The sequence below is a fragment of the Zosterops lateralis genome (genome assembly GCF_965231275.1).
Source record: "Zosterops lateralis genome assembly, chromosome: Z".
Classification (NCBI taxonomy): Eukaryota; Metazoa; Chordata; class Aves; order Passeriformes; family Zosteropidae; genus Zosterops; species Zosterops lateralis.
Genome location: NC_139800.1, coordinates 32,826,399 through 32,854,355, shown reverse-complemented (window position 1 = coordinate 32,854,355; position 27,957 = coordinate 32,826,399). Strand labels below are relative to the sequence as shown.

The 27,957-nt window shown below is 35.4% G+C and overlaps 1 protein-coding gene across 8 annotated transcripts in view; it reads left to right on the top strand.

Moving 5' to 3' along the window:
- BNC2 (basonuclin zinc finger protein 2) overlaps positions 1-27,957 on the top strand; it is a 333,664-nt gene that overhangs the window by 196,263 nt on the left and 109,444 nt on the right. For 7 of the 8 annotated variants that reach the window (XM_083883384.1, XM_083883383.1, XM_083883381.1 and 4 more), the window contains one exon: positions 11,507-11,609. In XM_083883384.1, the coding sequence (XP_083739510.1) occupies positions 11,507-11,609 (103 nt within the window). Of the gene's footprint in view, positions 1-11,506; positions 11,610-23,667; positions 23,704-27,957 lie in introns of those variants that run through there. The other variant, XM_083883387.1, reaches the window with a different exon arrangement.

Sequence of the window (27,957 nt, the reverse complement as noted above, 5' to 3'; positions counted from 1 at the left end):
ATCTCTTGACTATTTGCTTTGGTGCTTAGGGGCATATTACTGTTACAGAAACTGTGGTGGCTGGCTAGCATTTCTTACCTAACATAGCAATAAATATGCAGTGTAAAACAGAAGGCAATGGTATTTATAGGACTGGTCACAAATGTGAAAAACATTGCTACTGTGCAGTAAGCTTTGTAGGCTTTGTTGGTCGTCTTCCTGGAACTGCGCTTAATTTCTCCTTGCTTACTGCTTCTTGTGTTTTAAACAGATACAGAGTTTTCATACAGCTCTCAGTTAAACAAATAAGAAAGAAAGAAAGTGTTTCTCCCGCCAACACTGTCCCCCAACATAAAATTTATTCTAGCTTCACTGTCAGCAAATTACTTTATGTTGTCTCAGGTATCACTCGGGACTATCTCCTTAAACTATAGCCACCTGATTCTAATTAGTTTTGTTTTCTGCCCATGTCATCATCTATTACATGTAGTATTATAAAAAGGAAGAGTGATAAGGAGGACAAAAGTTACTTAAGATCAACATTAATATCCTCAGAAATTCCAAACGTATTGAAGGTCCTTTACATCTCCCAGAATTGAGTTCCAATTTGAACTGGGTACTAAAACTTGGGAGGGATCAAGAAATAAATAATGAGGGTCACTGTCAATGATCTGGAATGCTTCCATTAGATAAATCCTTTATCTCTAGTTGTCTCACATATAGTCTTTTTACACTTATTTAGTCCAACTAATTTTAGAACCAATTTTTTTGTTTTTATGGAAGCTTGTTAAAAAGAGACATTGTTCACTTTTGCATGCAACAGGAGATTAAAGGAAGCAGTGTCTTTTTCAAATTGATTGGAGTTTCCTTTCTGTGAATCCTTAGAAATGAAATGAAGGATGTAGGTCAGGAAGAGGCAAGTGGCTGCATTGCTTCATATTCATTGCAAAGATATTGTTTCTTCCATTTAGAAATATGACTGGGTCTGTTCTCTTCTACACAAAAAGGGTTAATAATCTGGGCTATCTTGTCTCTTGTTTCTCCTCACACTGCTTCTGAAATCTATAAGTTAAGTAACGTTTCAACATGGGTTATGGATTTCAAGTCAAGACTGAGCCTCTGCCCACCCTGAGACAGACAGAAATCACTGTGACAATTATGATGTACAGTGGTGAAGGTAAATTCTGAAGATGAGTTTGTGTAACCTCTCATGCTTTCAAAAGCCTTGCTAACTAAGCACATCCTAAGTATTGCATCAGCCAGGGGCACAAGTCAAATGGAATATAACTTCTATTCTGTGCGATGTACTTTTGTTACTGTGAAGAATGTTTACACTCACAAGTCTGCTGGCACACATATTTCTCACTCTCCTAGCATTTTGTGGATTTTAGAGATAGTAAAATGCCTACAATGCATACACTCATCAAGTTCTGTGCCTTTCATTAGTAACCCTAGTATAGCACCCTTCCTGATGCTCAGTCTGATTGTACCAAACCTCTTAATTCTGAATGAGAAGGAATATCTTCACATTTAGTCAAGATCAGATTTCTTTGATTAAAAAGGAAAAAAAAGTTAAGTAATTCCACAGTTATTAACAACTCACTTTTAAATTAAATAATTTCACTACTGAAAAGCCAACTCTGTAGAGAAGACAGTTACATCTGTGATAAAAGTAGCTCTGCAGCAATAGAGGAAATGAAAATTTCCAGCTTGTGTGAAATTTCATGGGTTTTAAGTATGGAAAAACTCCATGGAAAGTATCTTTGAAGGTCTTACAGAAGAGACCTTCACTATCACTGTTACCATTTCCATTTGGCCATTGATTCCTTATTGGTGATTGTGAGCTATCATTGACATTGACTTACATGGTCTCCTTGTAATTAGAACTTTCTCTTCTTGGAGAATGAAGCCTCATGGTCTAGTGACTGTTGTGAGCTGTGAATATGCTATTCCATATGAAGAGAAACTTGCAAAAGTTTCATGTTACCATCCAACCAACATGACAAATAGGATCTGCTTAACAGAGACAGGCAGATTGTGTTTCCACCAAGCTAGGTTTTTCAAACTGCATAAAAAGCAGCTCAAAGAAATGCCAGGTTGTATGGCTTGCTCTTCCAGCAGTTTTGAAGATGTGCCTTTTTACAGGAACTCCAGAAATGGGAATTCTAAACTAATTTTATGTGTGCTGTTCTTAGACCACACAATGACTTAATTAATGAATTGTACGATATTTTTTTCTACCTTTTCAGAATGTGAATATATGTAAAGGCTGAGGATGTGAGTATTTGCAGAATTGGGTGGTATGGTTTGTTGATAGGCATTAAGAAATTGTGCAAACCATTAAAGACCTGGAAAAATGGGAGGTTTTGCAAACCCTTACTTGTCTTCTACTTTGTTTTTGTTTGTTTGCTTGCTTGTTTAGATATTTTAACATATAGCTGTATCTTATCATTGCTGTATTAAAGATAAATATTGTCTGTGTGTATGACTTGACAGTAGATCCTACCTAGATTTCATATGTCCTCAGAATATGCATACGGTACAAACATGTTTTGCCAGACAAAGCATGTCCTATCGTATCTGAGTTGGACAATTTATATCGTAAATCTGTGCAATTATAATAGTGCTTTTAAATGTGTGTTATAATGATTTAATAAGACATGAATTTGATGATCAAAATTATTTAAATTTGAAGGTTGTGTAGAAGAGTGGCCTGGGAGAACAAAGATCTACTGAACTCATACATGATACTGTAGGATGGAAATCAGTTTTGTATGACTACAAAAAACTGGTATGAGTTTTGTACATTAGGAAAAAACCCCACAAAAAACAACAACAAAAAAAAAAGACCCTACCCTACTTTAAAAAAGGATGGTCTGATAAAATTCTGCTTCAGATTACAAACGCAAATAAATACATGTATGTTTTATTTTATTATATATTTTCCTGTTCTTTAATATAGCTAAAGGACAACTTCCCATGAAATAATGCATTCCTTTAGAATTGCAGAAGATTTCCATATTTTTTTTTAAACATTCCTATTGTAACCTACATCAAAAGGGCAGCTATGTTTCTTGTGTCTGACTATACATATGCATTATAAAAAAGTGAGTCTACTGTAATTACCAGTTTGCAGAGCGAATTCCTGCAGGGTTTGTACTCTCCCCATTAGTAAAAGAGATAAGTTGAAATGTATTAAAATTTCACTGTACAACTGGGAGTTTTTGTTCACAGTAAATGTGGTAATGTTTCTTCATTGCTTGAGTGTTTGTGTTTAAATTTAGGCAGTGTGCCCAACAGGGACAAAATTATAGGATAAAGCTATGTATAAAAGAAAATCCTTCTGAGAAAACCAATAACATTTCTCCCTCCACTGCCTGCCCCCCTTCTCCCTCTTTTCTCTCTCTCTCTCTCTCTCTCTCACTCAGGTTTTATTTTATAAAATATATATATTTATTTTTTTTAAAAAATGTTCCATTCTGGCCAAAAAGACACGTTTCACACATACTGGAATTCTTCTTTTTCCTAAATAAGGTGAAGGGATAGAATATACTTTAGTGAACATTCATGAAAAAATATCCATTCCTTTGTTTCCAGGAAATACCAAAGAAATAAAATTAAAAGTTAATTAAAATTAATGAAAGAAATGCGTATTTAAGTAAATAATTACTTTGTCTAATGAGGAGAAAAGCTTTAGTTAGCTATTAGCCTGGATTTTGGGGGGGTGAGGCAAAAAAAAAAAAAAAAGTTGGGTGGTTTTCTTCTTATTTGCTTATTGTACCAGTTTTGTGGCTGACAGGGTTGGTCACTGAAGGAACAGTGCAGAAATGAGTATTTTATTAATGTAAATAAGAAGCTATTGCTTTAGGGTGTAACTTAAGAACTGGATACATAATATGGAGTTTTGACCTTGAAGAGAGAGAAAACATTATTTTCTTTTTAAAATTATTTTCAAAACAATAAAATATTTCACTATAATTCTTTTACATAACTTCTGTAGAACCCATATTTATCTTCAGTGGCGAAAATATAGCACAGTGCAGTGTAAATCCACATAATTCTTTTTTGCCAGATTGAAAACCTATCATTTACAATCCAGAAAGTAATAACATCTGAGAAGGAAAGAAAATCCTGAAAGGCAAAACTTCCTGAAGAGCAGATTAGACAATAAACAATGTATTTGTGATATTTAAGGAGAATTCCTGAATAAACAGACAGAAGTAAATAGCTATTCCATGGACCATTCTGCATTTCACTTTGTTTAAGTCAGATGTTGCTTGTTCTTTCAACTCATAGAAGAAAAACGTAGAAAATAAAAAATCTAACTGATTTTGCTTACAATTTTGTGTGGACATTTACATTTGTCTTATACAGTTTCCTATTTACTTGTTAGAAGTGATATATTTGCATATTTACATCTTTTCACTTGTAATTTTCACTGGATAGACATTCTGAGATTGATGAAAACTAGTCTAGAGATTATGAGTAATTTATCTGATTACCTTAAAGACTTTTCACATTCTCATCATCTTCTATTGATTTGTGGAGAAACAATAGATAAAGAATAGATATTAGGCTTAATAGATTTGTTATATGATTTAATAGATTGAACTCTTTTTGAACCACTTATAATCTACTAAAGAAAAACTCTTTTGTGTATTACAGAACCAATAGTCCACATAATGTCAAAAATTGTTGATAATTTCCCTCCATGTTTCTGCTAGATACCACTAGTTTTATGTATTTTTAAGATACTAGAGGTTTAAAAAACCCACTTTTTGGAGCATATTTAGTTTTAATTTTACATCACAAGTTTTGAATTATTGGTTTACATACTTTATTCTGAAACATCTCCTATAAGGCTGTAGAAGTCTGTTGTGAATAGCAAGGCTGATATCACACTATAAGAATCTCAATATACTTTCTCCAATACAGTTGCCAGCAAGATGCACTTTTTTTTTTCTGGAGAACAATCACCTGGACTTTTCATAGAATCATGGGCTCATGGAGTGGTTAGGGGTGGAAAGAATTTTTAAAGATCATCCAGTCCAACCCTCTGCCATGGGCAGGGACATCTTCAACTTAGGTCAGGTATCTCAGAGCCCTATTCAGCCTGACTTTGAATGTTCCCGGGGATGAGGCATCCATCACCTTCCTGGGCAGCCTGTTCCAGCGTTTCGCCACCCTCCTCAAAACAGTTTTTTCTTTATATCTAATCTAACCTACCCTCTTTCAGTTTAAAGCTATTAACCCTTGTCCTATCACTACATGCCCCTATAAAAAGTCCAGCCTTCTTCCAAGCCCCATTAGGTATTGGAAAGCTGTTATATATACTCTCTGGAGCTTTCTCTTCCCCTGTCTGAACTATTCCAATTATCTTAATCTTTCCTCATAGAAGAGGTATTCTAGCCCCCTGATCATTGTGGTCCTTATTTGGACTCTCTCCAACAAGTGCATGTCCTTCCTTTGCTGAGGACTCCAGAGACAAATGCAGTACTCCAGGTGGGGTCTCAGCAGGGCAATGTAAATCACGGGTCCAGGGCAGGCTAGTAAAACCAGAGGAAACAAGTTGCCTCCTGTGCTTTCTAAAAGACAGTGAGTTGTGGTTACTTGAGATGAATGACTGAGTGTAGCTTGCAGTGTTATTCTCCAGAAGAGTCATGGTTAGAGAAGGGTTTGTGAAAGTGCTTGTGGTGACATCCCTGGATGTTGGATACCTATCTGACACTGACTGCTGCCTTGGCAACATGTGTGGCTGAAGTCCAGTGACTGACAGTGTTGGTTTCATAGCAGAAATCTGGTTTTCATCTGCAAGAAGAAATAACTGTATTTCCTAACAGGCTCTTGGGTACTGGGAGTCTCATTCTTAAATCAACTATGTTTTTTCTTCAAATTTTGAGCAAAGAAGCACTTGTCAGTCTTAATTTTTTCAGTGCAAATAACTTTGATGCCTGAGACCCTCAAGCTAGTTTTACATGCTATAGAAACATACCTATACCTGCAATCTTTGTATGGTATCCTGTAGGTAGCCCTGTGATCTGAGTGTCTAGATGCAGCATGAAAGCTCTACAGAAAGTTCCTGAAAAATAAAACATAAATTCTGTGTTATTTTTCTCTTGAAAAGTCCAGATATCATTCCTTAACACAGGTTTCTTCTTTTACTGGTATTTGGAGTAGAACTAAAGAGCAACTCCTAAATTAATGCAAGGCTACAAGTGATTTTTTTTCTTCTCTTCTTATTCCCCATTCATGTAATAACTCTTTCTCAAGATTACTTGAAAACAGTTTTCTAGCATTCTTAAAGACTAGGTTTTCCTTATTCCAAGAAAAGCCGTTTTATCCTATTAACAGCTTTCTCTCTTAGCATCCTTCCCTTCATATTATAACTGTTTTCTTGAATGCCACAGATATATATAACAATATTATTACCTTTCAAATTGTATTTACTGAAAATAAATACAAGTAAGAAACAATAGTAATATGATGTGATGTGAAATTGCTAACAAAATACTGCAATGCAGTGAATAACTCAGAAAATATTTGAATATCTCTAAATGGAAGAGAGATTAAAAATATTATAGCATTACATTAATGTTTCAGACCATTCAAATGTGAAATAAATTCCCCCTTACTGTTTTTTTTTTGTTTTGGGCAAAGCATTATTAGGCTATTATTATTGAAGTTAGTAATGGTCATGTATCAATTAAAGTTATTTTTTCTAGGTGATTCCTATGTTTCAAATCATTCTATTTAATGATAAATCATAGTAAACTTGTATTATTAAAAAAAATGTTAAACTTTTTGTGCCAACAGAAGAAATAATAATGCTGAATGTTTCAGACTTACCTTTTCCCTCATACCACACCATGTTGTGTGAGCAGTTTATTAGCCTTATCTCTGAAAATGGTATTTATTAACATTACCCTTTTTTTTTCAGATTGTGCAGTTATGGATTGAGTAGTTAAGTAAGTGCATCTATGCAAATGACAGACCCAGGAGCAGTATCAGTTCATGCCCTCTCTTCCAGGCCAGTGTTTTGACTGCTGAATTACCCGTACAAACATTTTAGCTGAGTTTCAGAATTGTCGTTTTTGTACCAGAATTGCATGATGGAGGTATACCGTCACCCTGCAGAGACAGAAATACTTCTGCATGTGTCTGCTTCATTCTGCAGCAGGAATGTGCAGCAGGAACATTTACCCCAATTTTCCCTCTTTCTTAGAATTAGAACGTACATGAAAAGGGGGATAATTTATCCCTTGTTTTATTTTGCTTGTGGGTTTTTTGTTTTACCTACTAAACTGTCTTTATCTCAACCCACAAATTTTATCACTCTGCTTTTCTGATTTCTTTCCCCCATCCCACTGTGAAGGAAGTGAGCAAATGGCTGTGTGGGGCTTAAATGTCAGCTGGGTTAACACCAAAACTGTTCTATATAATACCAATCTCATTACAGGAAGATAACATTGTGCATTTCCTAAATGTCAGTATAAAAATGATCCTCCTTTTGGTGTTAATTTGAAAAGAAACTGTATTCTTCTCCTGATTTGCCAGCTATTAGAAGTAGTGTGATTTCATTGGGATCTTTTTGCCATCTCCATAGCAGAATTTTTTGCTATGATATTTTAAAAAAGTACTTAATTAGCAGGAGAAAAATTTTTATTTGGATTCATAAAGTAGTAAAGAAGAGGAGTGACAGATTTTTCTAGGAGTTTTTTAAAGAATATATATGTGCTCTGAAAAACAAAGAAAGATGTCTGAACCTGAAACTGATGTGGCAGAGTCCTTTTGCTCAACAACAATGCCTTGTAGACATTATCTTCTTAACTTTTAACTTTATAACAAAGAAACAGAATGAGAAAATTCATGGCAGAGTAGACTTTCTGTTAAAAAAGTGTTGAAATATTTGCAGAACTTATCTGTTGTCTTTCACTTTATAACTTATTCTGTCATGAGTCAATATACAGCAAAGTAAGAGTGGATCTATGTGCTTCTCATTAGTCTTACTCATTAACTTTGATTATTTTGGTGAGCCATCTTGTCTTAAGATCATCTACCGTGTGATGGCTTCAAATTGTTCTTCTAATGACAGTGTCATTTACTTTCAATAAAATATTAGTTCATTTGCAATAGAGAGTAAAACTCTTTGAAAATGGATAGAAAATGTTAATTTAACATGTGGTTGGGTTTCTCTTAAAGTTGAGATGCAACTGTAAAAAGTGCTTTTTGGTTCTACTGCTTTTCATAATGTCATGCAAATACTTCATTCATTGATATGCAACACGTGAACTGTACCTTAAAACCCTACTGCTGGGAAATGGAAGTCTGCATTAAAACTTTGGGTTCTTAGGTTAATCTATGCCACATTCACCTTCAGCTGCCCCTCTGGCATTCCTGAGCCTGTTGCACCAGCTGTCAGTGACTTCTATTCCTGAGTTAAGTAGTACTGAAAAACAGTTGAAAAATACTGTTCATAATGGTGATGCATATCTTAGCAAGGCTCAGTGAATTTCCTGGTTGCATTGTGAAGGTCCTCGAGCACATTACTTTCTTTCATGGTAATGAATATTAGCATTCTAACCCTGTGCATAAGATCACTTTTTTGGCATCTTGAATCATCCTGTCACCAAGTTACATTGGCTTCATCTTAGGTACGGTACTGATCTCAGGTAGTTAAAATAGTTCTGGATTAACTGAGTAAAGTGCAAAATTAGTCTTTGAAATAAAGACAAAATTCTATTTGAGACTTTCAGTAGCCTCTACTGTTATAGAATGGCTCCAAATTTATGTTGCATCTGCCCTGGCAACCCTTACTGTCATTGTGTCTAGTTGTTTAGGGAACATAGGCATCAGGCTAACAAAATAATTTGCCCAAGATCATGCCAGAACATGAATTAGAATGAGTATTTCCAGTCCTAAATGAGCATCTTGCAGCTTGAGGGGTAATCCTCATCATTCAGAAGTATGCATGTGATTCTCTGTGGTGGAATGGGAAACAGCTGAAACCAAATTACAACCTGGCATAACATAAACCCTTGGCAGAAAACCCAGCCAAGTAAGGCCAGGCTGAATATTTTGGCCGTGCTAATTATGTTTTGATTTTTTTCGTGCCAACTGATATTAATTATAAAAATGCATAGCTGTTTTTGAAGATTTTCCATATTTATTTATTGGAGAAAAAAATTGTATTTTCACATTTCTGAAAAATTTGAGTGAATTTTTTGGGCAATATGTATAAAAGATAGAATCATACTAATTAATTAGTTCAACACTTAACATCACCAATACTCTCTTTAACTCAGAGAAGAGGAAAAGAAACATGTAACCTTTAAACTTTTTCCCTCCAGTTTATTATCTATAGTGGCTAAATGGATAATTTTTGAATGGGTATAATAAAACTTACTCTTAAGCTGCAACACGGTATTTCAGGTTCAAGCTGAATCAAATTTTTACAGGCAACCTGTTGACCCCTAGGCCAAAAGGGGATAGAGTTGTAATGGAAATGCTGATGAGCCTTAATAAAGCAACTCTTCCAAATGTCAGAGTTGCATCTAGTACATGTACTGCAGTATATTACATCTCTTACATGTACTGTAAATGACACATGAACAAATCAAAATATCATCAAATACAACCCATGTATGTCACATTGGTGCGGAGATCTGAAAAATGTGGTGAATGTGAGAAAATCTACAGTAAAATAAGAATACCATTTTTAAAGACCTCCTACTTGCAGTACAATTAATTACTGAGTTCATTAATTAATGAACATATTAGCAAAAGAACACCATTACTGACCAGTGTAGTCCTGATATATTACCAGGTCAGTACACTATTGAACATAAAACAGGACCTTCCAGGAGATTTTTTTTTTCATAACCGACAAACACATATATTATTCCTGCACGGTCAGCACTTCTTTGGAACCCTTATATTTCATATTACTAATTCTTTTAATCACGCATCCATAGAGCAGTGTTTTATAACTTGGCTAATGAGTAATTGGACAGGTGACATGGGGACTGAGGCCCTGAAGTGTCAGGCACAATAGGGCAGGACTTTTTTTTCCCCATTAGGATTTTGAGAGTAAAAGCTTGTAAATAAGCAGATAGGTTAAGAGAAATAAAGGACTCTTGTAACAGAAATTTTCCAGAGAAATACAGATATTAAATTTATTCATGAACTATAAATGTCTTTACATTTCTGTCTGATGCAGATAAATAAGTAAAGGGATCTACCATTTAAAATAATTCTGAGGCTTTTTCATTGTCAGCAGCCAAGGAACTTAGCCAGGCCAAGCTAATGCAGAATATATTTTTTTAAAAGTCACTACAGTTAAGATAATTATTTTTAGTATGGAAAACATGCGTGAGTGTGTGTATTAATTCTTTGGAAAAGGCAAGAGTCTTCATAATTCTTCAGTATCTCTGTGGCAAGCACCCTTCCCCCACCTTAGCCCCCAAGTAATCATTGATTGCATCTAAATCTACAGAGATATCTTTTCCTGGCAGCTCTGGTAGTTACAGTAGATTGTTAATCTGTGAATGATCAGAATAAGCCTCTCTGTCTCAGAAATCTCCATGCAAATTACATCCAAATGCATGCCATAAATTTATTAGTAGCAGTTTGAAGTGCACAGGTCATCTTCTACGCTATTTAAAAACATATGTCTGTTACATTAGAAAGAGTCTCATTCAATTTATATTCACTTTTCTGTGGCTGTAGCTAGCCCTTGTCAAAGTAAACCTATGTAATTTTTGAAATAATTCTTAAAAGGAAGATGAGAAAGTCCATTATTAAGGAAGGTGTATTATTAAGCAAAATTGAGATGTCTGCATGGGACTGAAGTTTTACCATTGCTACTTTGAAAGAGAGAAATACATGTTTAACAAATGAGGAGTTTTAAGAGGTAAAAGGCTATTCCTAGATATTGGAGAAAGTGAGAGATATAAAGGCAAGTTGCAGGATGTTTTTTGAACCAGTCCTATTCTTGTACTTTGATATTTTTATTGTTTTGGGAAAAAGTCCAAAATTTCTTTTTTCAGCAGAGTTATGTCTTAGGTGAACCCCAACAAGGAAATTCAAAAATAACCTTTGGATTCCATGAAGGAAGAGGAAATACACTCGTAGTTTTCCTTTCCTTATGTTTTTGTTTCCTAATTTTTATCTGAATTTGAAACTGGTTTTTCTGCAATCGTAAGACATCACTAGTAAATTTCTTTCTTTGTGAAGTCAATCCAGAATATCTTTGGAACTCCTACAGCATCCTCATCCTACCAACTTTTGTATTTTTTTTTCCTAAAGAAAATAGAGCAAACCTTAAAAAAGATTTTAGGAATGTATTCATTTAGGACATACTTATGTATGTTTTTAAAAGGAAATTAATTTCTACTTAAAAAGGGAGCAAGGCTTTGAATTTTTAGGAAGCTGGTATTTGCTCTACAGTTTATATCATTCTAGCCATCACAAAAAATTTGTACAAGCAGGAAGAAATACATTAACATGTGTTTTCTGTTTCTTTTTCCAGGCCATCCGCTGTACACTGGTAAATTGCACATGTGAATGTTTTCAGCCAGGAAAGATTAACCTGAGAACCTGTGATCAATGTAAACATGGCTGGGTGGCACACGGTAAGAAATATCTGTTCAGGGCTTGTTTTTTCAACTCTTTCCATCTTTCCCAGTATCTTTAAATAATAAAAGGCAGATTGATACAGACAATAGTGGTACAATTTGTCTACATATGCATAGGTGCACAATCTGGGTTTGTGCATGTGTATGCATGCACATACTTTTTTTACAGAAATTTGTAGGATGAAAAAGTAAGAGTCTGTTATTCTGGCTTCAAGTACTACTGGAGTTAAAAAGCTAATGTGCAGCTCAAAAGAATATTTTAGCCTCCAGAAAATAATATAGTTCTAGTAGGACTTAACAGAAAGACAAAAAGTTTACAGTATGGTTGCACAGCAGAGTTTGTATTGCAAAGAAGCCTCAGGTAATAAGTCATAAGGCCAAATGGAAATTCAAATTTACCAGTGTCAAACATTCAGATCTCACATGTTGAGAGTGTATCCTATATGAAAAAGAAAGTGTGCATATGTGATTTGTGAGTTGAACCTCTCTTCCCATGTTTAAGTATCTTATATAAGAAAGGCTTAGAATTCCCACATCAGGCCTGAAAGGCATGAAAGGTGTAAAAGTTCACATAAAGATCTTCAATTTTATTTATCCTTTTCTACCTCATGTAGAAAGGGAAGGGATTTTTTTCTTGATAGTCATTATTAAATTAGCATGAGAGAGCAGGAGAAAGCTGTATACACCATTAAAAGGCAAATAAAGAGGACACCTAAAATGATTTAATGAAAGAAAAATAGGGAGAGGGTTGGGGGGGTGGGGGGGAGAAGAGAAAGATTACTGTATGTGTGGAAGAAATGGCTGTTGAAGTTTTCTTCTCATAATCTAGCCTATTGGCACCTAAGCAAGCACAGGCCTCATTCCCTGCTTCTGCCAGATATTCAGGGGCTTCTATTCTGTGTATTTTATTTTATTTTGATGACAACTTTGGTGAAAGGTTAGTACTTTCCTCCTCACATACACTCAATCTCTATTTATTTAGCCTATCTCTGTGTGGTTTTGTGCTTGAGTATGCTGGCATATGGCAGGTGTGAATGCTCAAAAAATCAAGAGCACAGTTTGACTGACAACTTTGTATTCACATTATGGAAGAGAAACAGGAATGCAGGTACCATGCAGTCCCATGTCACTGCCTTACATTGCCTCCAGACTGCCTAGAAATGCCCTAGCACCACCCATCTAGTAGCTGGTTATAAGTTTGTTATATACTAGGTTATCTGGGGATATAGTTTTTCTTTGTTACTCTTCTTCAGTTTTTGTGTAGTATCAGCATCTGAGGTTTTGCTGATAAGAAGATAGGGAAGCACTGTCTAGGTATTTTCCAGGGTGTGCTCCTGAGGAGTATAGAAACTGAGAGTCTAGCACTTAGTTTCTAGCACATGGGTGTTTTGAATTTTCTTTTTGATAAGTATGTTTTGGAAGAGTTGGGAAGAGAATAATCAGATTTTTCTCCCTGTGAAGTAATTCTTCTCTGTGAAGTAATTGAATCCAAAATCAGAATATTTTGACAGTGATCTGTCACATTGTATATACCACAGTATATACAATGGAAATGTCCTGTTTTACTAAAAGTTGAAAGCTGAACATGGTGATTTGTGATACAGCACCTGCTCCAATATCTGAGTGCTTAACATTCCAAATAGAAAACTTAATACACCTATGTATAATTAGGAAATGTTTGTTTTGCTATTGTGCCAAGTGAATGGTCTTATTTTTCTTCCTTTCCTTTCCTTTCCTTTCCTTTCCTTTCCTTTCCTTTCCTTTCCTTTCCTTTCCTTTCCTTTCCTTTCCTTTCCTTTCCTTTCCTTTCCTTTCCTTTCCTTTCCTTTCCTTTCCTTTCCTTTCCTTTCCTTTCCTTTCCTTTCCTTTCCTTTCCTTTCCTTTCCTTTCCTTTCCTTTCCTTTCCTTTCCTTTCCTTTCCTTTCCTTTCCTTTCCTTTCCTTTCCTTTCCTTTCCTTTCCTTTCCTTTCCTTTCCTCTCCTTTCCTTTCCTTTCCTTTCCTCTCCTTTCCTTTCCTCTCCTCTCCTCTCCTCTCCTCTCCTCTCCTCTCCTCTCCTCTCCTCTCCTCTCCTCTCCTCTCCTCTCCTCTCCTCTCCTCTCCTCTCCTCTCCTCTCCTCTCCTCTCCTCTCCTCTCCTCTCCTCTCCTCTCCTCTCCTCTCCTCTCCTCTCCTCTCCTCTCCTCTCCTCTCCTCTCCTCTCCTCTCCTCTCCTCTCCTCTCCTCTCCTCTCCTCTCCTCTCCTCTCCTCTCCTCTCCTCTCCTCTCCTCTCCTCTCCTCTCCTCTCCTCTCCTCTCCTCTCCTCTCCTCTCCTCTCCTCTCCTCTCCTCTCCTCTCCTCTCCTCTCCTCTCCTCTCCTCTCCTCTCCTCTCCTCTCCTCTCCTCTCCTCTCCTCTCCTCTCCTCTCCTCTCCTCTCCTCTCCTTCCTTTCCCCTTTCCCCTTTCCCCTTTCCCCTTTCCCCTTTCCCCTTTCCCCTTTCCCCTTTCCCCTTTCCCCTTGTAAATTATTTTCTGTAAGACAATGATGTATCTGCTTCAATTTTTGATCTTAGCTGTTTTTGAGGATTTTGAGGGCAGCATTCAGGAGACAGATCAATTCAGTGCGCTGTAGCACCTGGATTTCAAAATTATTAGTCAGGTTGCAGTTCTGAAGTTCTTTATTTTAAAACCATTAGCACAGTACTCTCAGAAGTTACTCCTTGAATGCAAAGAGTATTCCCAGCTGCTTTAATTAAAGGGTTTCCTTATGATTTTTATTAATGAATTTCAACTCAGCTCCTTGACACACAATGTAGTTCTTTACTGAATGCAATTATCAAAGAATAGGTGTTTTCAACAGGAAGTACTGTGCTTATGCAGTTCTGATAACCTAGAATCATAATTAACTGAATAAATAAAAAACAGCTTAGAACTGCAGTCTACTCATGCTGTACTTGACTAATCTGTGTCAAGTTAATTCATTTTAATAGCTGCCATTTAAAACATTGGAATTCTTAGAGGGAGAAGAAAAGGGCATACAGCCACACCACTGTACTGTTCCACTTAGCAACTGTTGGGCTGTTTTCTTCTCTCCTGCTTCCATTGTCTTTATCACGTTTTGCCTTGCTCATCTAAAATAAGCTGCACACATCTTGAAAGAAAAGGTTTCCTACAGGTTCTGATGCACCAGTCTGGAGTTGACAAATGTTGGATTGCAATTATATGAACAGATACATTGGAAAGTACTTTTGGGGACAGATAAATGTTTCTGTTGTCCAAAGTTCAGCTTATGAAAGTTTGACCCCTCTACTACAATGGCAATCCTACCATCAGTGTTTTTAAGGCCAAAGCCAAAAGCTGCACAGAGCATAGCAGCATTATCAAGTACTGCTGTGCATCATGGAGAGTAGGTTAGTCTTAGGATGTATTTCTGAGTATTTAAACAGATTTGGATGACTTTTCATTTGTTTTCAGCTAAAGTCTGGCTTTCATATTGTCAGGTTGGGTGGAGATTTTTTTTCCAACCCAAAAATTAAATGGTGTAAATTGGATAAGTTTAACTTGAATCAGTCAAACAGCTGAAGTCTGTCCTTTTTTTTATGGTAAAGATATTTTGTATAGTCCATATGGAAAATAAAGTCTCATTATAATCTTAATAGTCAGTTTTTTAAGGAGAATTTATTTTAACCCAGGGAATCAGTAATTTGTGGCTTTAAAATAATATGGTACTTAAATGACTACAGAAAATAATATTCAAGTGCTTAGTTTTTTCTCCTGCTATTTTTTTGTATTAAAACAAGTATGCTATCCTGTGAAGATAGTCATGATGTTTTACTTTCTTTAGCACAAAAATCACTGAAACTTTATTGGAAATAATGAAAAAACTCCATATTATTTGCCTTTCATTTCCTCTAGCTGAAGTATCTTAGCTTATGAAGAAAGAAATTAATTAAGCAAGTCTGCAGTAAAAGATGTTGATTTCATTGACTTTGCATTTTTGTCTTTTGTACTTGTCATTGATGTCAAAATAACAACTACCATAATGCTAGCAGAAACCCTCTTATTATATCTTGTCCAACAGATCGAAAGACCCAACGTAGTATCAATCAAGTACAATCCTACCTTCTTGCATTTTTGCTCCAAAAAATGTGCTAACTGAAATAAGTTATACTGGACTAAAGCTATTATTTATTTATTTATTTATTTATTTATTTATTTGTTATTATTTATTCATTCTACTTATTTTAGTTTCAATATCTCCACAAAAAAACCCCCAAAATCCAAACAAATAAACAAATAACCAAAACAAAACAACCCCCATAGTCTAATAATATTACAAAGTTTGTGTGAAATCGCTGTCATCTTGTTTCAGATTCAATCGGGAAATTATAAATAACAGTTTTGTCTTACCCTGAAATGTGGTAAAAATTCAGAGATCAACAGCATGTTTCTGGTATACTGTGCATACTTGGACCAGCTGAATTTTATTCAATCTACTATTCAACCTACTCTAGGAAATTAAGTATGCTCTAAATGTTTAAACTTTTATGTGGTTATATGCTCTACCCCGTCTTTCTTTCTTTCTTTCTTTCTTTCTTTCTTTCTTTCTTTCTTTCTTTCTTTCTTTCTTTCTTTCTTTCTTTCTTTCTTTCTTTCTTTCTTTCTATTTTTTTTTTCCCTCATGTAGAAAAATGTAGTCCTTAATCTTCAATAGTTTTTGATGTCTTTTCATTTGCATCATGCCAATCAGCACAGTTCAAGGCTCAGCTATTCATTCAAGTTGGATTTAACACCTCTATGTTATGGCTATGGTGAGGCCACATACAACCTCATGTAAGGTTTGGTCACGTGTTCTCTCCAGTAACTCTGAGATAAAGTTCTGTCTGGTTGTAATAAAAAAGACAAAATAACATTAACCAGTAGATTTTGGCACCATCCGTTATTTTTCAGACTACAAGCTGCCATACAGAGAAGAGTAATACTCAGAGACTTGCCATGTGAGTTACAATTTCACCTTGTAAAGGAAGTTTCCTAGTGCTATGCTAGTATTTATATAAGGCAGTTGCTAGCTTGATGTTAATGAGACTAAGAATGGAAAATGGAGAATAGAAAATGGAGAATGTCACAAAGTCAGATGCATAACATGACTATGACTACTTCATTTAGAATGGTTGAGTTTTCTGAATTTTGACATGGCAGGACATGAAATTGTCAGATAAAAGAAACCTGAAATGAAAACAAAAGAAAGGAAGGATAAACAAAAATAGATAAAGAAAAGAAACAGAAGAATGCTGTGGAAATTTTAGAAATTGCCTCTCCCTTAGTCTGAAGTTTCTGAAAGGACTTGGTCTAGGAAGAAGGTTTAGAATTTAAATATGAGCTACATGGGAATGAGATGAGAATGGATGCTGTGTTAAAATAAAAATTGCTTGAGTACCTGTATTTGTCTCAGTCCAAAGGTGTTAAGTGAAGGAAATACAGGTTTGCAAAGTCAAAGATAATCCCTAACAAAATGAAAGCACAATGAAAACATGTCACTGATCTTAGAGTCGCAGTAAAAGCTGCCAGAATTGCCATATTGTTCTTTACTTACAAATGGAGATTTTTAAGCAGAGAGTAAATTTTTAAAAAGAGAAAGGAAATAAAAGAGAAATGTAATTATAGTTGATTAGTAAAATAATTGGGTTATTTCTGCATTGTCTGATAAGATACTAAAAAATTTATTTAAAAAATTTATAATATCAAATATGATTGTTTCCTTCTATTCAATTTATTTAATTATTTGAAATGCTTTTAAATTAGTTGAGAAAATAATTTTTTTGTAATTTTGTTTTTATATTTTTCATGAAGTAATTCTCTGCAGCTCATTGATAATGAAAGCTAGATTTTCATAACTTTTAAAGCAAAACTGTTTTAGATGTAGTCTGGTTTTTCCTGTCTTTTACTGACAAGATCATTTTAATCCATCTGTTATAACTTTCTTTTGACTCTGAAGGTGGAGGCATATTTTTCATTACTGAGTTGCTTCCAGGAAGCTTACAAGATTAACCTTCATTACTGGTAAATACTTTTTTAAGTGCCCCCCTTGTGCCTGTGCCATTCCTTTATGCTTCCCTTCAGCAGGATTCTCCAAAGCAGCCACAGCAGCACAAAGAAAATGCACTCTGCTATCTTGTGGGCATTCTGACCTAGTATCTGGTTTGAAAACCTGTCACATTGGTAGGAATGATGTGACGTAGTGTTTGCTTTGTGTTACTCTGGTATTACTCTTAGTGCAAGTCAAGCTGAGGTGAAACCAAATCCAGATATTATGGCATCCAAGACAAATAATATTGTTTCAAAAGTTTATGAGACAGAAGTGACAGAAAATAAATAATTCTTAGATGCTTTAAGAACAAATAAGAAACCTTCCTTTTTCTTCCTTGTATTTAGCTGATACTTATATTATTGTATGGTCAAGAGTTTAATTTTCATGCAGATTTGACACCTTCAGGTATCAAATAATGTTTTCTGAGGGGCCAAGCACAGGCTCTACCCTACAGATGTACCTCCTTGGGTTTCCCTGGGAATCTGTTCAGTTTGAAATACTTTTTTCTCTTCTTCCCTGACACCCCCAGGACATCTTAACTCAGTTAGGAAGAAGTTTAGACCTTACCTCTTCTACCCAATTTCATTGGCTTACAACCCTGGGTTGGAATAAGCCAATGTCCTTTGGACATGGTCAGGTGAGATTATAGCTGAGCAGGCATTAAACATTCAGCTGAGGACTGATCGAGTGTCTGATAAACCCTAATCAGGCCATTACTCATTCTGAAGCACAGTGCCTGTTTCTGCTGGGTTGGCCTGTATTCACAACTAAAAATGAAATATTTTCTCATTGTGAACATTTTATTTTCCGAAAAACTTTTAAATTAGTAGTCACAATTTATTTTTTCACAGATTTGTTATTAATATAATCAGATATTGATTGGCAACTCTGAAATACACTTTTAAAAATTCTGATTGCCCTTGATTAGCTATAAAATACCCATAAACACTTGGACTAGAAGTGTTTCAAAAGTGCAAGATATTGTCATTTGGGTGCCCATCATTATTGAATTTACATTTTAGAGAGAAGGCCTAATCTCATTTAGTACAACCAATACTATGGCCAAAATTCTAGGAGATGTCTCAGGTGATGATATCTTTCTTCTTACGGAGAGAATCCAGAAGGAAACAAATAGACTGTCTGTGTGAAGATGGATGAAAGGCTATACAAACCATGACTTTAAATTAGCAACTGGAATTATTCTTTCCAGTCACAGTAGAGGCTGCCTTTTGAAAAGGTAGTCAGTGAAATCTGTGATCTTGAGCCCTTTGAGTTTGATGGTAACCAGTTCGTTACATGGTGTGGCTTCAGGTGGGAGCAAAAGAGTGTCTGGTGATTGCTGTTTGATTCCCAGTTGAGCAGGATAAATTCTGGGAGAAATGGAAATTCAAATCACCAACAGATTTGTGGGGAAGCAGTGGTGGACTTCTGCAACTTGCATCCACTCTAGTGTGTTTAGGTGACAGTACCTGCTTACTTGTCTCTTTTAACACCTATGCTGCTGCTCATGAATTGCTGTGATGTGCCAACCACTTTATCATTTTATTACAGTTTATTACATCATAAATTTTTATATCTTCTTAACGATCCTACAAGAAGCTTAATTGTTTATAGGAACATCCTAATTAACCAGAGTTCACTAGGTTAAGCAGAACACAAATTGGAACAGCTCTAAATGAAACAAACCCTACTACTTCATTCCATATAGCTTCATAATGTTTAAATGGAATTTGACTGCAAGAATAAAAAATTCATACTGCTTTCAGATGTTTAAATGATAATACTGTGGGTAACTTTACCTCAGCTTTTTATTTTGCAAATGTGAAATTGAAAGAAAAAACCTTTTTTTACCTACTAGGAGGAATTTCATTTTGAGCTATAGCATTATGAGGATACTTTCCCCAGATTAATTTAGCAGACAACAGTGTTCCTCAATTATCCCATTTCCATCTGGATTTTAGAAAGAGAAAAGATAATACAAGAAATGTACAATGTGAGTCTCAGAGACTTTTCTAATTGTATTCTAATTGATTACAGTCAATTTTTCTGAAGTATATTTAACAGGAGCTTTGTGAAATGGTCAGAGTACATGAATTGGGATGGGTAAGATTAATGTGTATGAATGGGAGAACTAGTTTTATGAACACCTTCAGCTGTCAGCAACCTTAAGACAGCAGCTTTTCCTGGAAAAACTGAGGTGGTTTAGCACATGTGGGAGGCCATTTCATAGGCTTGAATCAGAATTACACCCTAAACTGAAACACCAGGATGCTCTTGGCTGGCCTTCATGAACTACATCTATGACACCATTCAAACAGAATGACAGTAACAGGTGGGCAGTACCTGCAGCATTTTCATTATAGTTTTCAAGGCTGCATAAAGATGGAATAAGTTGCCTGAGAGGAGGTGGAATTCCACACCCCCCTCTGCCCCTTTTTAAATATAAAAGCCAACTAATCTAAGGCCCTGCTTTCATTAGAAGACTGCACCAGACAATCTGTATAAATCCCTTCCCACTTAGAATTTCTGTAAAACTGTGAATCAGAGTTAATGGAATTGAGGTGCATTAGGATTAAGATGGAAATCCTCCAAATCCAGACCACAGTCCAGGACTCCCAAAAGTGCTTATGTCTTACCATTTATAGTATGTCAACCAAATGATGTTAGGATGATTAAGATACATATTAAATTCCATTATACCATTATTAAGGGAGAGAATAGTTTTAAGAAGGTGTTGATGGCTGATAGGATGGGGATATTTAGTTTTGGAGACAAGAGACAGGAAAGTTCAAAGCTGAATGACTAATCAAAGTAATAGAAATAGATTATTTATTTAGCATCTTCCATTACAGATTTTAGATTTCAACAATGACATAATTAATCTGTGTCAAGGCAGAGCAAAAGTGGACTGTCCAACCAGAAGTTCTGAGCCTGTAGCAAAGGCAATGAGAACACTGACCATGCCTACACCATGAGCACAATTCCTTCAGGTTTGACCATCGTAGACTGAATGAGAAGCTGGTAACTGTGTCCTTTGACAATCTCAGGCATGGCAATGGAATTTAATCAGATCAAGAGTCCATCCACAGGCTTCCATCAGGAACAAAAGAAGTTGGAGCCGAAGATGGGATAGAAGACCAGGCTATAAGATGGGTCTGAAGATGAGACTACAGCCAGACACACCTACAGTGTAGTCCAGGAGGGGAATGAAGGTCCAGGCCTGAGCTTCAGTAGAGGTTCTGGAACTCTGGACTTGGAATCCAGGCTGGTGGGAAAAACTGGTGCACTGAGGACTGTGGCACCATGATCCATAGCTGCTGTCTGCAGTAGAGGAGACTGCTGATACCAACACACACAAAAGCAACTGTGTGTTGGAATGCTCACATGATTAATCTACATGTGTTTCTCCATCACTAATCATCAGACTAATCAGCTGAAGTCCTCTTTTACGTAGGCACCAATACACATACTTACAGAGAGGTCCAAAGCCTACAACAGGCTCTGTGTCATCTTCCCTTCCCTCGTCCCAATAGTCAGGTGTCTTCATTCTTGCAGTATGCCTACACAGGAAATGTCTAGCTCGGATATTTTTCTGAGTACATGGGATGAAAGTTCTTTACAGCGTGTTCCTTTGATCACATTAATTGTGAAAAAGAAGTAAAGAGAAAAAGCCTACCGTTTTATTTTTATTGTTAATTTAGATGTCCAGTTCTGGATTAAAGACATGCATTTGAGGTATCATTACATAAACTTAGATCAAACCTAAATTTCTGGGGGAAAGCATTTGGGGCTCTTCTTTTGTCCCTTTTTTCTTTTCCTTTGCAACCACATCTTCTACTATCAAAGAAAATGTTTTTCTACAGAAAGAAAACATAAAAGGAAGATCTGTTTGGCTTGCAGGAATTGGCCAGGGAGGCTGTTTCCCTGACAAGCCAAAAGCAAGTATCATTGGGCCCCTTAAAAAAAAAAAAAAAAAAAAAAGTCAGGATTCTTTTTTTTTTTTCCTCCCCCCCCCCCCCCCCCCCCCCCGCCCCCCATTTCATGTGAGCATTGGCAGAAACTCTGACAAGCAGTTCTTCATATTTTATTATGTTCTTGTCTGGCAGAATCTCTGTCAGGCAAAAACCTTGTCAGCGGAAAACCTGTCGTAGGATCAGAGGAGACAAAAACAGGTGTCACAGAGGCAGTCAAAACTGAAGGAAAAAAAAAGATTAGGCTAAAGAGAGAAAGACAGACAATTACATTAATGCCATTGCTTTTATCTTATAGATGTGTGTTATTATCTCAGGGTGCTGAGTGCGCAATTGCCTCAAAGAAAAGTAGACAGGAGACAAGGGGAAACTTGATAGTTATTAACTGAAGAGGCAGTGTGTCAAAGCTGGATGGGGTTCAAAGTTTTGTAAAGGGATAAAAAAATTGCAGACAGCAAGCAAGGTCTGTGAACAAACTGTGGTTCTGCTTTCGGCTACATAAACCTAGTAGCATTCTAGATATTTTAACTTGGAATCAGATCATAGACAGAAAAATTAATGAAAGTTTTCATTCAGTCTTTTTTTAATAACATTTATTTTGTGTACATGCAACTGAACTGCTGGAGGGTTTTTTGTTAGAGCATGAGGCATGGTGAGGCATGAAAACATATCAGTTTAGTTGCTGTGTTGTTTGTGTTTCGAACACCTATTATCAACACATGTTTAATTTTAAAATGCCATTAAGAAGCCTTTTACTAAGTGTGAACATCTGTACATGCGAGCTGTAAATTAGCAGATCACATATGTGTCCCGCTGTCAGAGACTCAGTGCATTTGGCAAATGGTTTCCATTATTAGTTTTTAAATACAATAAAAGACATTACAAAAAAATGGTTTTGCCTATAAATCAGAATTTCTTTACTTGCTCTCCTTCCATGATTTTTGTCTTAGTGAACATTTATCTTCCATATGGAATAAATTGCAAAGATGATGAAGAGAGAAATGAAAAAGAGATTACCAAAGGATATTATGTCGTAGCTGAGATTTGTACTCAGACTGATTCAGGATGATCACCCACTCATATAAGTGTTCATGTCCCCCACTCTCTTGGTCTAGGAGTGAATGAGATGATTTCCTAAACCATGAAAATATTGGAGTTTTTCAATAGATAGGGAAATTTTTTCTTATCCTTAGTCACTTTCTAAACATGGTATTTTTGAGGAGCAATTTTTTTCTGCCTTCAAAGTACACCACATTACGCCACATTGGAGGTGATACTAAATCTGCATACTGAGGGAGGCTAGTTTAGACCACCTCTTATGATTGTAATAACTGGTCCCTCCAGCATTTTAGTCATTACTTAGGATTTATTACTTTTTTTTTTCCTGTGGTTGATGAAAAATAAGAAAATCTTGAACTCTGAAAATTTGATGCTGTTCATGTTCACCAATAAATCACAAATAAACTACAGTCCTCAACATTGCCATGAATAATACTGTATCTCATTTACCACACTTAACACACTATTGCTGCTGCAGTATTATGGAATAATTTAATGTTGGTATTATATATTTAATCTGTCTTCTAATTTTAGTTTCTTACGCTGCAAAAAGTGACCTAGTTATTTAGATTTTAAAAAATATCTGGAAAGCTGTTTGTTGTTGTCCAGACACAGACTACCTATTTTTTTTTCATCTTCCTGTCCTTGAACAAATTTAGTAATCTAGAAAGAAGATGATGGTTGTAAAATTTTGTATCATCATTTTTGTGTGTGTGTGTCTGTGTGTCTGTGTGTGTACTCCAACAGTATTCCCCTTTGGCAAGCTGGGAAACTGGCTAGAGATTATACCAGAAAACCCAGAGAGGTTATACTGGAGAGCCTAAAACTAAAACTGAAATGGAATGAGATCCATAATGCCCTATTGCAACCTATACACTGTTTTCTGTGGTGTTCTGAGATACACAGCCAGGCAAATCAGCTTAGACCTTTCACTAGAACTTTTCATCCCTCTTAGGTTGATAAAACACTTATCTAGGATCAGGAAATTAGCAAGAGGTAAGTGTATTCACAACTTCAATTACATTATAACTAGGATATATAGAATTCTTTTCTATTCAATAAAGGCAGAATGTCATGCTTTTATTGTAGCTATGCAAAAAATAATATGAGACCTCTAAAATGCAAAATTCATCACTGCATATTTGTTTTTCTTTTACTTAGCAAAAACAGAGTCTGCTCAGAGGCATGCCTTTTAATTTGGTTGACCTTTTTCACTGCATACTGGGAAGGAAGGGTCTAAGGACAATGAGTAAATTTGCAGAGCCTGTGAACTGGACACAGTCTGGATGAAATGAAAGATCTATTCTTTGTTTTCTGTCTTTTGATAAATTGAAGAAGTTGTGCCTTTTTTTAATGTATCATTTGTACTTAAATTCATTTGAATTACACAGTCTCAAAACTCTAGTAAAATATAAATAAGGTACATTTCCCCTCCTTAATTTACTACATTAAAAACAAAATGAAATGAAACAAAACAAAACAAAAAAACCCTTATAAATGGAACATAAAAGTAAAAGTTTGTTCACTGATTTGTTGCAAAGATGTCCAAAGTTGTTTTGGGTTTTTTTAAGTATTACATCACAAGAATACTGCAGGCTGTAATATGAAGATTGAAACAATTTCAAAGCTCTTTTGACATTTCAGATTATACTGAGTAGAGTCTCTCTTAAATCTGGGGATTTTTTTTTACTATTCAAGAAGCTAAAGAATGAATAAGCCAACATGGAGAGGTTCAGGCTTGACGTTAGGAAACACCTCTTTAATGGGAGGGGTGCTAAAACCACAGACTTCCTAAAGACCTGATCAATGCCCCAAGACACTCCCTGTTCCAAAGACATTTGGACAACCTCCTCAATATGGTTTAGCTGATGATCAGCCCTGCAGTGCTCAGGTAGCTGGATTAGATGGTCACTTTTGTTCCCTTCCAGCTAAAATGATCTCAATTATTATGGTGCATACTTGATATTTCAGAGTTGGAAAAACAGTGTTGAAAGATTCCTAATTCCTGTACTAATTATCCAGTTAGAAATGTTTCGTTGTTGAAGGCAATCTTTTTTGATGTCCTCTATACAATCCTTTCTGGCTAGTTTAAATTTCTGAAACAAGTACATGAAATTGAGAATTCACCACAGAAATGTTATTTGACTGAGTGTTGTCAGAGTAAAATACAAAGGTATTTTAAGGCCACCCATGAAAATGTTGATTTCTCAGCAAGTATGTGATTTTAAGATTAGTTAGATCTCTTCCTGTATTAGACAACACTTTTTCACGTATACTGAATTAACGAATATCAGACTGAGTATTAGGGCAGTGCTAAGAATTAAATGGCACTGTTAAGAAAAGATACCTTTCTTAGTTTAAGTATGTAACTGATCCCATCATAGATTTTGGAAAAGACTGTGCTGGTTATTACTATTATGTCTCAAACATGTTGGGTCAACTTTTGATGCAACTGGAACTGTGCAAGACATAAGTCATACCTCATGCTGCACTAGGACAGGACTTCTAATGTGTGCTTTGTGATATTCAGTCACTGGTAACTTCATAATAAAGAGACATCTCTTTATGTAATTTTTCAGGTATGATAGAGTGCATTCTATATTTAATCTTGAAACCTCCTAAATGTTTATGAGATCATAAACTATTGCAGATACTGTTGAATGTATTCACCTGTAAAACAGTTAATTGTTCATTAGCATATATAAATTAAACCAATAGTTTAGAACAGAAACTGATGAGAAATGCATTAACCGCATGAAATTATGTGGGCAACTCAGAATATAACTACTTACTCAGAGATTTGACAAAAATCAGAAATTTTTCAAGAAGGCTAAAGCTAATACTCCTCTCTCAATAGAAAACTAACAAGATAGGTCCTTCCTTACCTCTTACCTGGAAAAGTGTCTATCAACATAAATGGCCTCTTGAATCCACCTAGAACACTAGCATTAGGTCATTAAGCGTACCAGAGGAGAAATGAGAAATACTACAAAAATTCTCTCGGTCAGCTATATCCTTAACAATCTTCTAAAGAAACACAAAAATTTTTATAAATTAGAGATTAGAGTGAGAATTTTCATTCTTCTGACAATTTGAAAGGGTATCAATAGTTAATGTTCAGAAGGAATTTCACAATATTACAGTACTGTTGTTTCCCATATAAACACAACTGTGTTTCCTTTCATTTCATTTACAACCCTTTTATTTTCATGTAGCAGGAGGTTTGTCTTTAGCTTGCAAATGTCCTTATGCACCCATGCAATAATGGATGTTTTGTTGTGTTATAAATTCCACATTTTACTGCATATCTTAACTTGTACTTGAAAAGGATAAAATTCACTGCTTGTTTATTACATAATATGCATAATAAGGCCACAAATCAAAATTGGAGATAATATCATTGTCACTTGGAATATTGTTCCAATATCATGCTAATCAGTATTTTTGTGTGTGTGTGTGTTGGGAAGCAAATGTCTATAGATAATGCTGTTAAAAAATTAATATTGCGGTTGAATGGAATAGTTAGATTGCAATAATTTCTATCAGCTGGTCAAAGAGTATGCTTAGTTATTTAAAAAAAAAACCCTTTATTTATTTTTTTCCCGTCTTCCATTCCACCTCAACCTCTACAAAGCTATTTTCCTCAGTGTGGTCACCATACGTGAAGTAGAAATAGGTCCACAGGGTTTTGTCAACTCATTGTTAGAGAAATTAAAAGCTATTAGATCTGTAATCCACCCAATAATCTTTAGATAAAGATGTCTTATAGCCATTCTCACTTAGACCACAGTAGAATAATGATCTTAACATTCTCAGCATGACAAGTCTTCTTTGGTTGGAAGAACTTGTTTATCCTCAGTGCAGGCATGGTATTTAATGTTAAGAAGAGAGAAACAAAAACAAATATTAAGATATATTACAAATACAGTATGAATCAGTTATTAAAAAGCATCAAGTATTCAGAAAATATCCATTCATGTCTTGGTTATGCCTAAATTTGCATAAACTTGGAGAAGCCAAGTTTTGAACCCTATCTTTGAACCCTATCCTCATTCTGTAAGACTGAAGTTGAAATGCTCAGGGTGATCCATATCTGCTCAATAATTTCAATAGTATTCTAGAAGATGTTCTTATAGGGTGTCTATTTGATTTAATATAGTAACTTTAAAATATTATTTACACCATTCCTATTGTGAGTAATGCTAGTATTAGCAAAAAGCAACTTTATTTTACTCCTTCTAAATGGTTGATCAGTCCCTCAGGTATACATATCATCACATATGCCCAACCTGCAGAATAAAAATACCAATTTTCTTGGCTTTTGGAGCAAAGAACTTTCATGACACATCTATTATGGTAGTAGCAAAATAACTATACATCTTAGAAAAAGATCATACATAAAATGGGGGGAGATAAGAAGGGAAAGAGAGTATTTAACCTGTTTGAGCTTCAATCAAATCTCATTCATTAGACCTCATAAAAAATGAGTCCCACATCATGAAGCCTACACAGGTGAAGTACTTTGGAAGAAGAGCTTTTTGAAGTAAAAATTCCTCTTTTCATGTTCTGCCATATAGATGTCCTGTGAAGAGACATAGGACTGAAGTCCCTAGGCTTGCCAATTTTTTATCTTGTTTGAATGTTAAATTAATATTTAAAGCTATTTATTCGAAGTTGACTTAGCCACTAGAATAGGAAAGATCAGACAATCCAGTTGCAAGAAATGAAGTATGAGGAAACTGAAAATCTTTGACAATGTAGTCCTTGGAGTAAATGTGTTGAATGAAGCCAGCAAGTAAATGATAAGGGCCTTTGTGCTCTGGATGTAAGAAAGCAATTTATCAAGAGTACATGAACTCTCTAGTGACCATAAGACAAGAAGAAACCAAGTACAGGAGAAGTCCCTGCAAGATTATTTTAAATGCTCAGAAATTTTGTTTAAAAATGCAGTGAGAAGCTTAAGTGCTGCAACATAATTCATAAAGTAGAAATAAAATTAAATTTAAACATTGATACTCAGTGAAATGCATGATGTGCATGATGTCATATGCAATTCCATATTTTTTAACTTCACAAGGGGTTAAGAATTATCTTTATCCTGCAAATTTCCCTTATCTCAAAATTATTCAAATCACAGTGAACCACATGGAATTTGTAAAGCCAGGTGAAAAGAACTAGCTGGCTCTAGTAGCAGTGAATTCATGATCAAATTTTTGGTAAATCAGAGGCCTTAGTTTGAACATCTTTAAA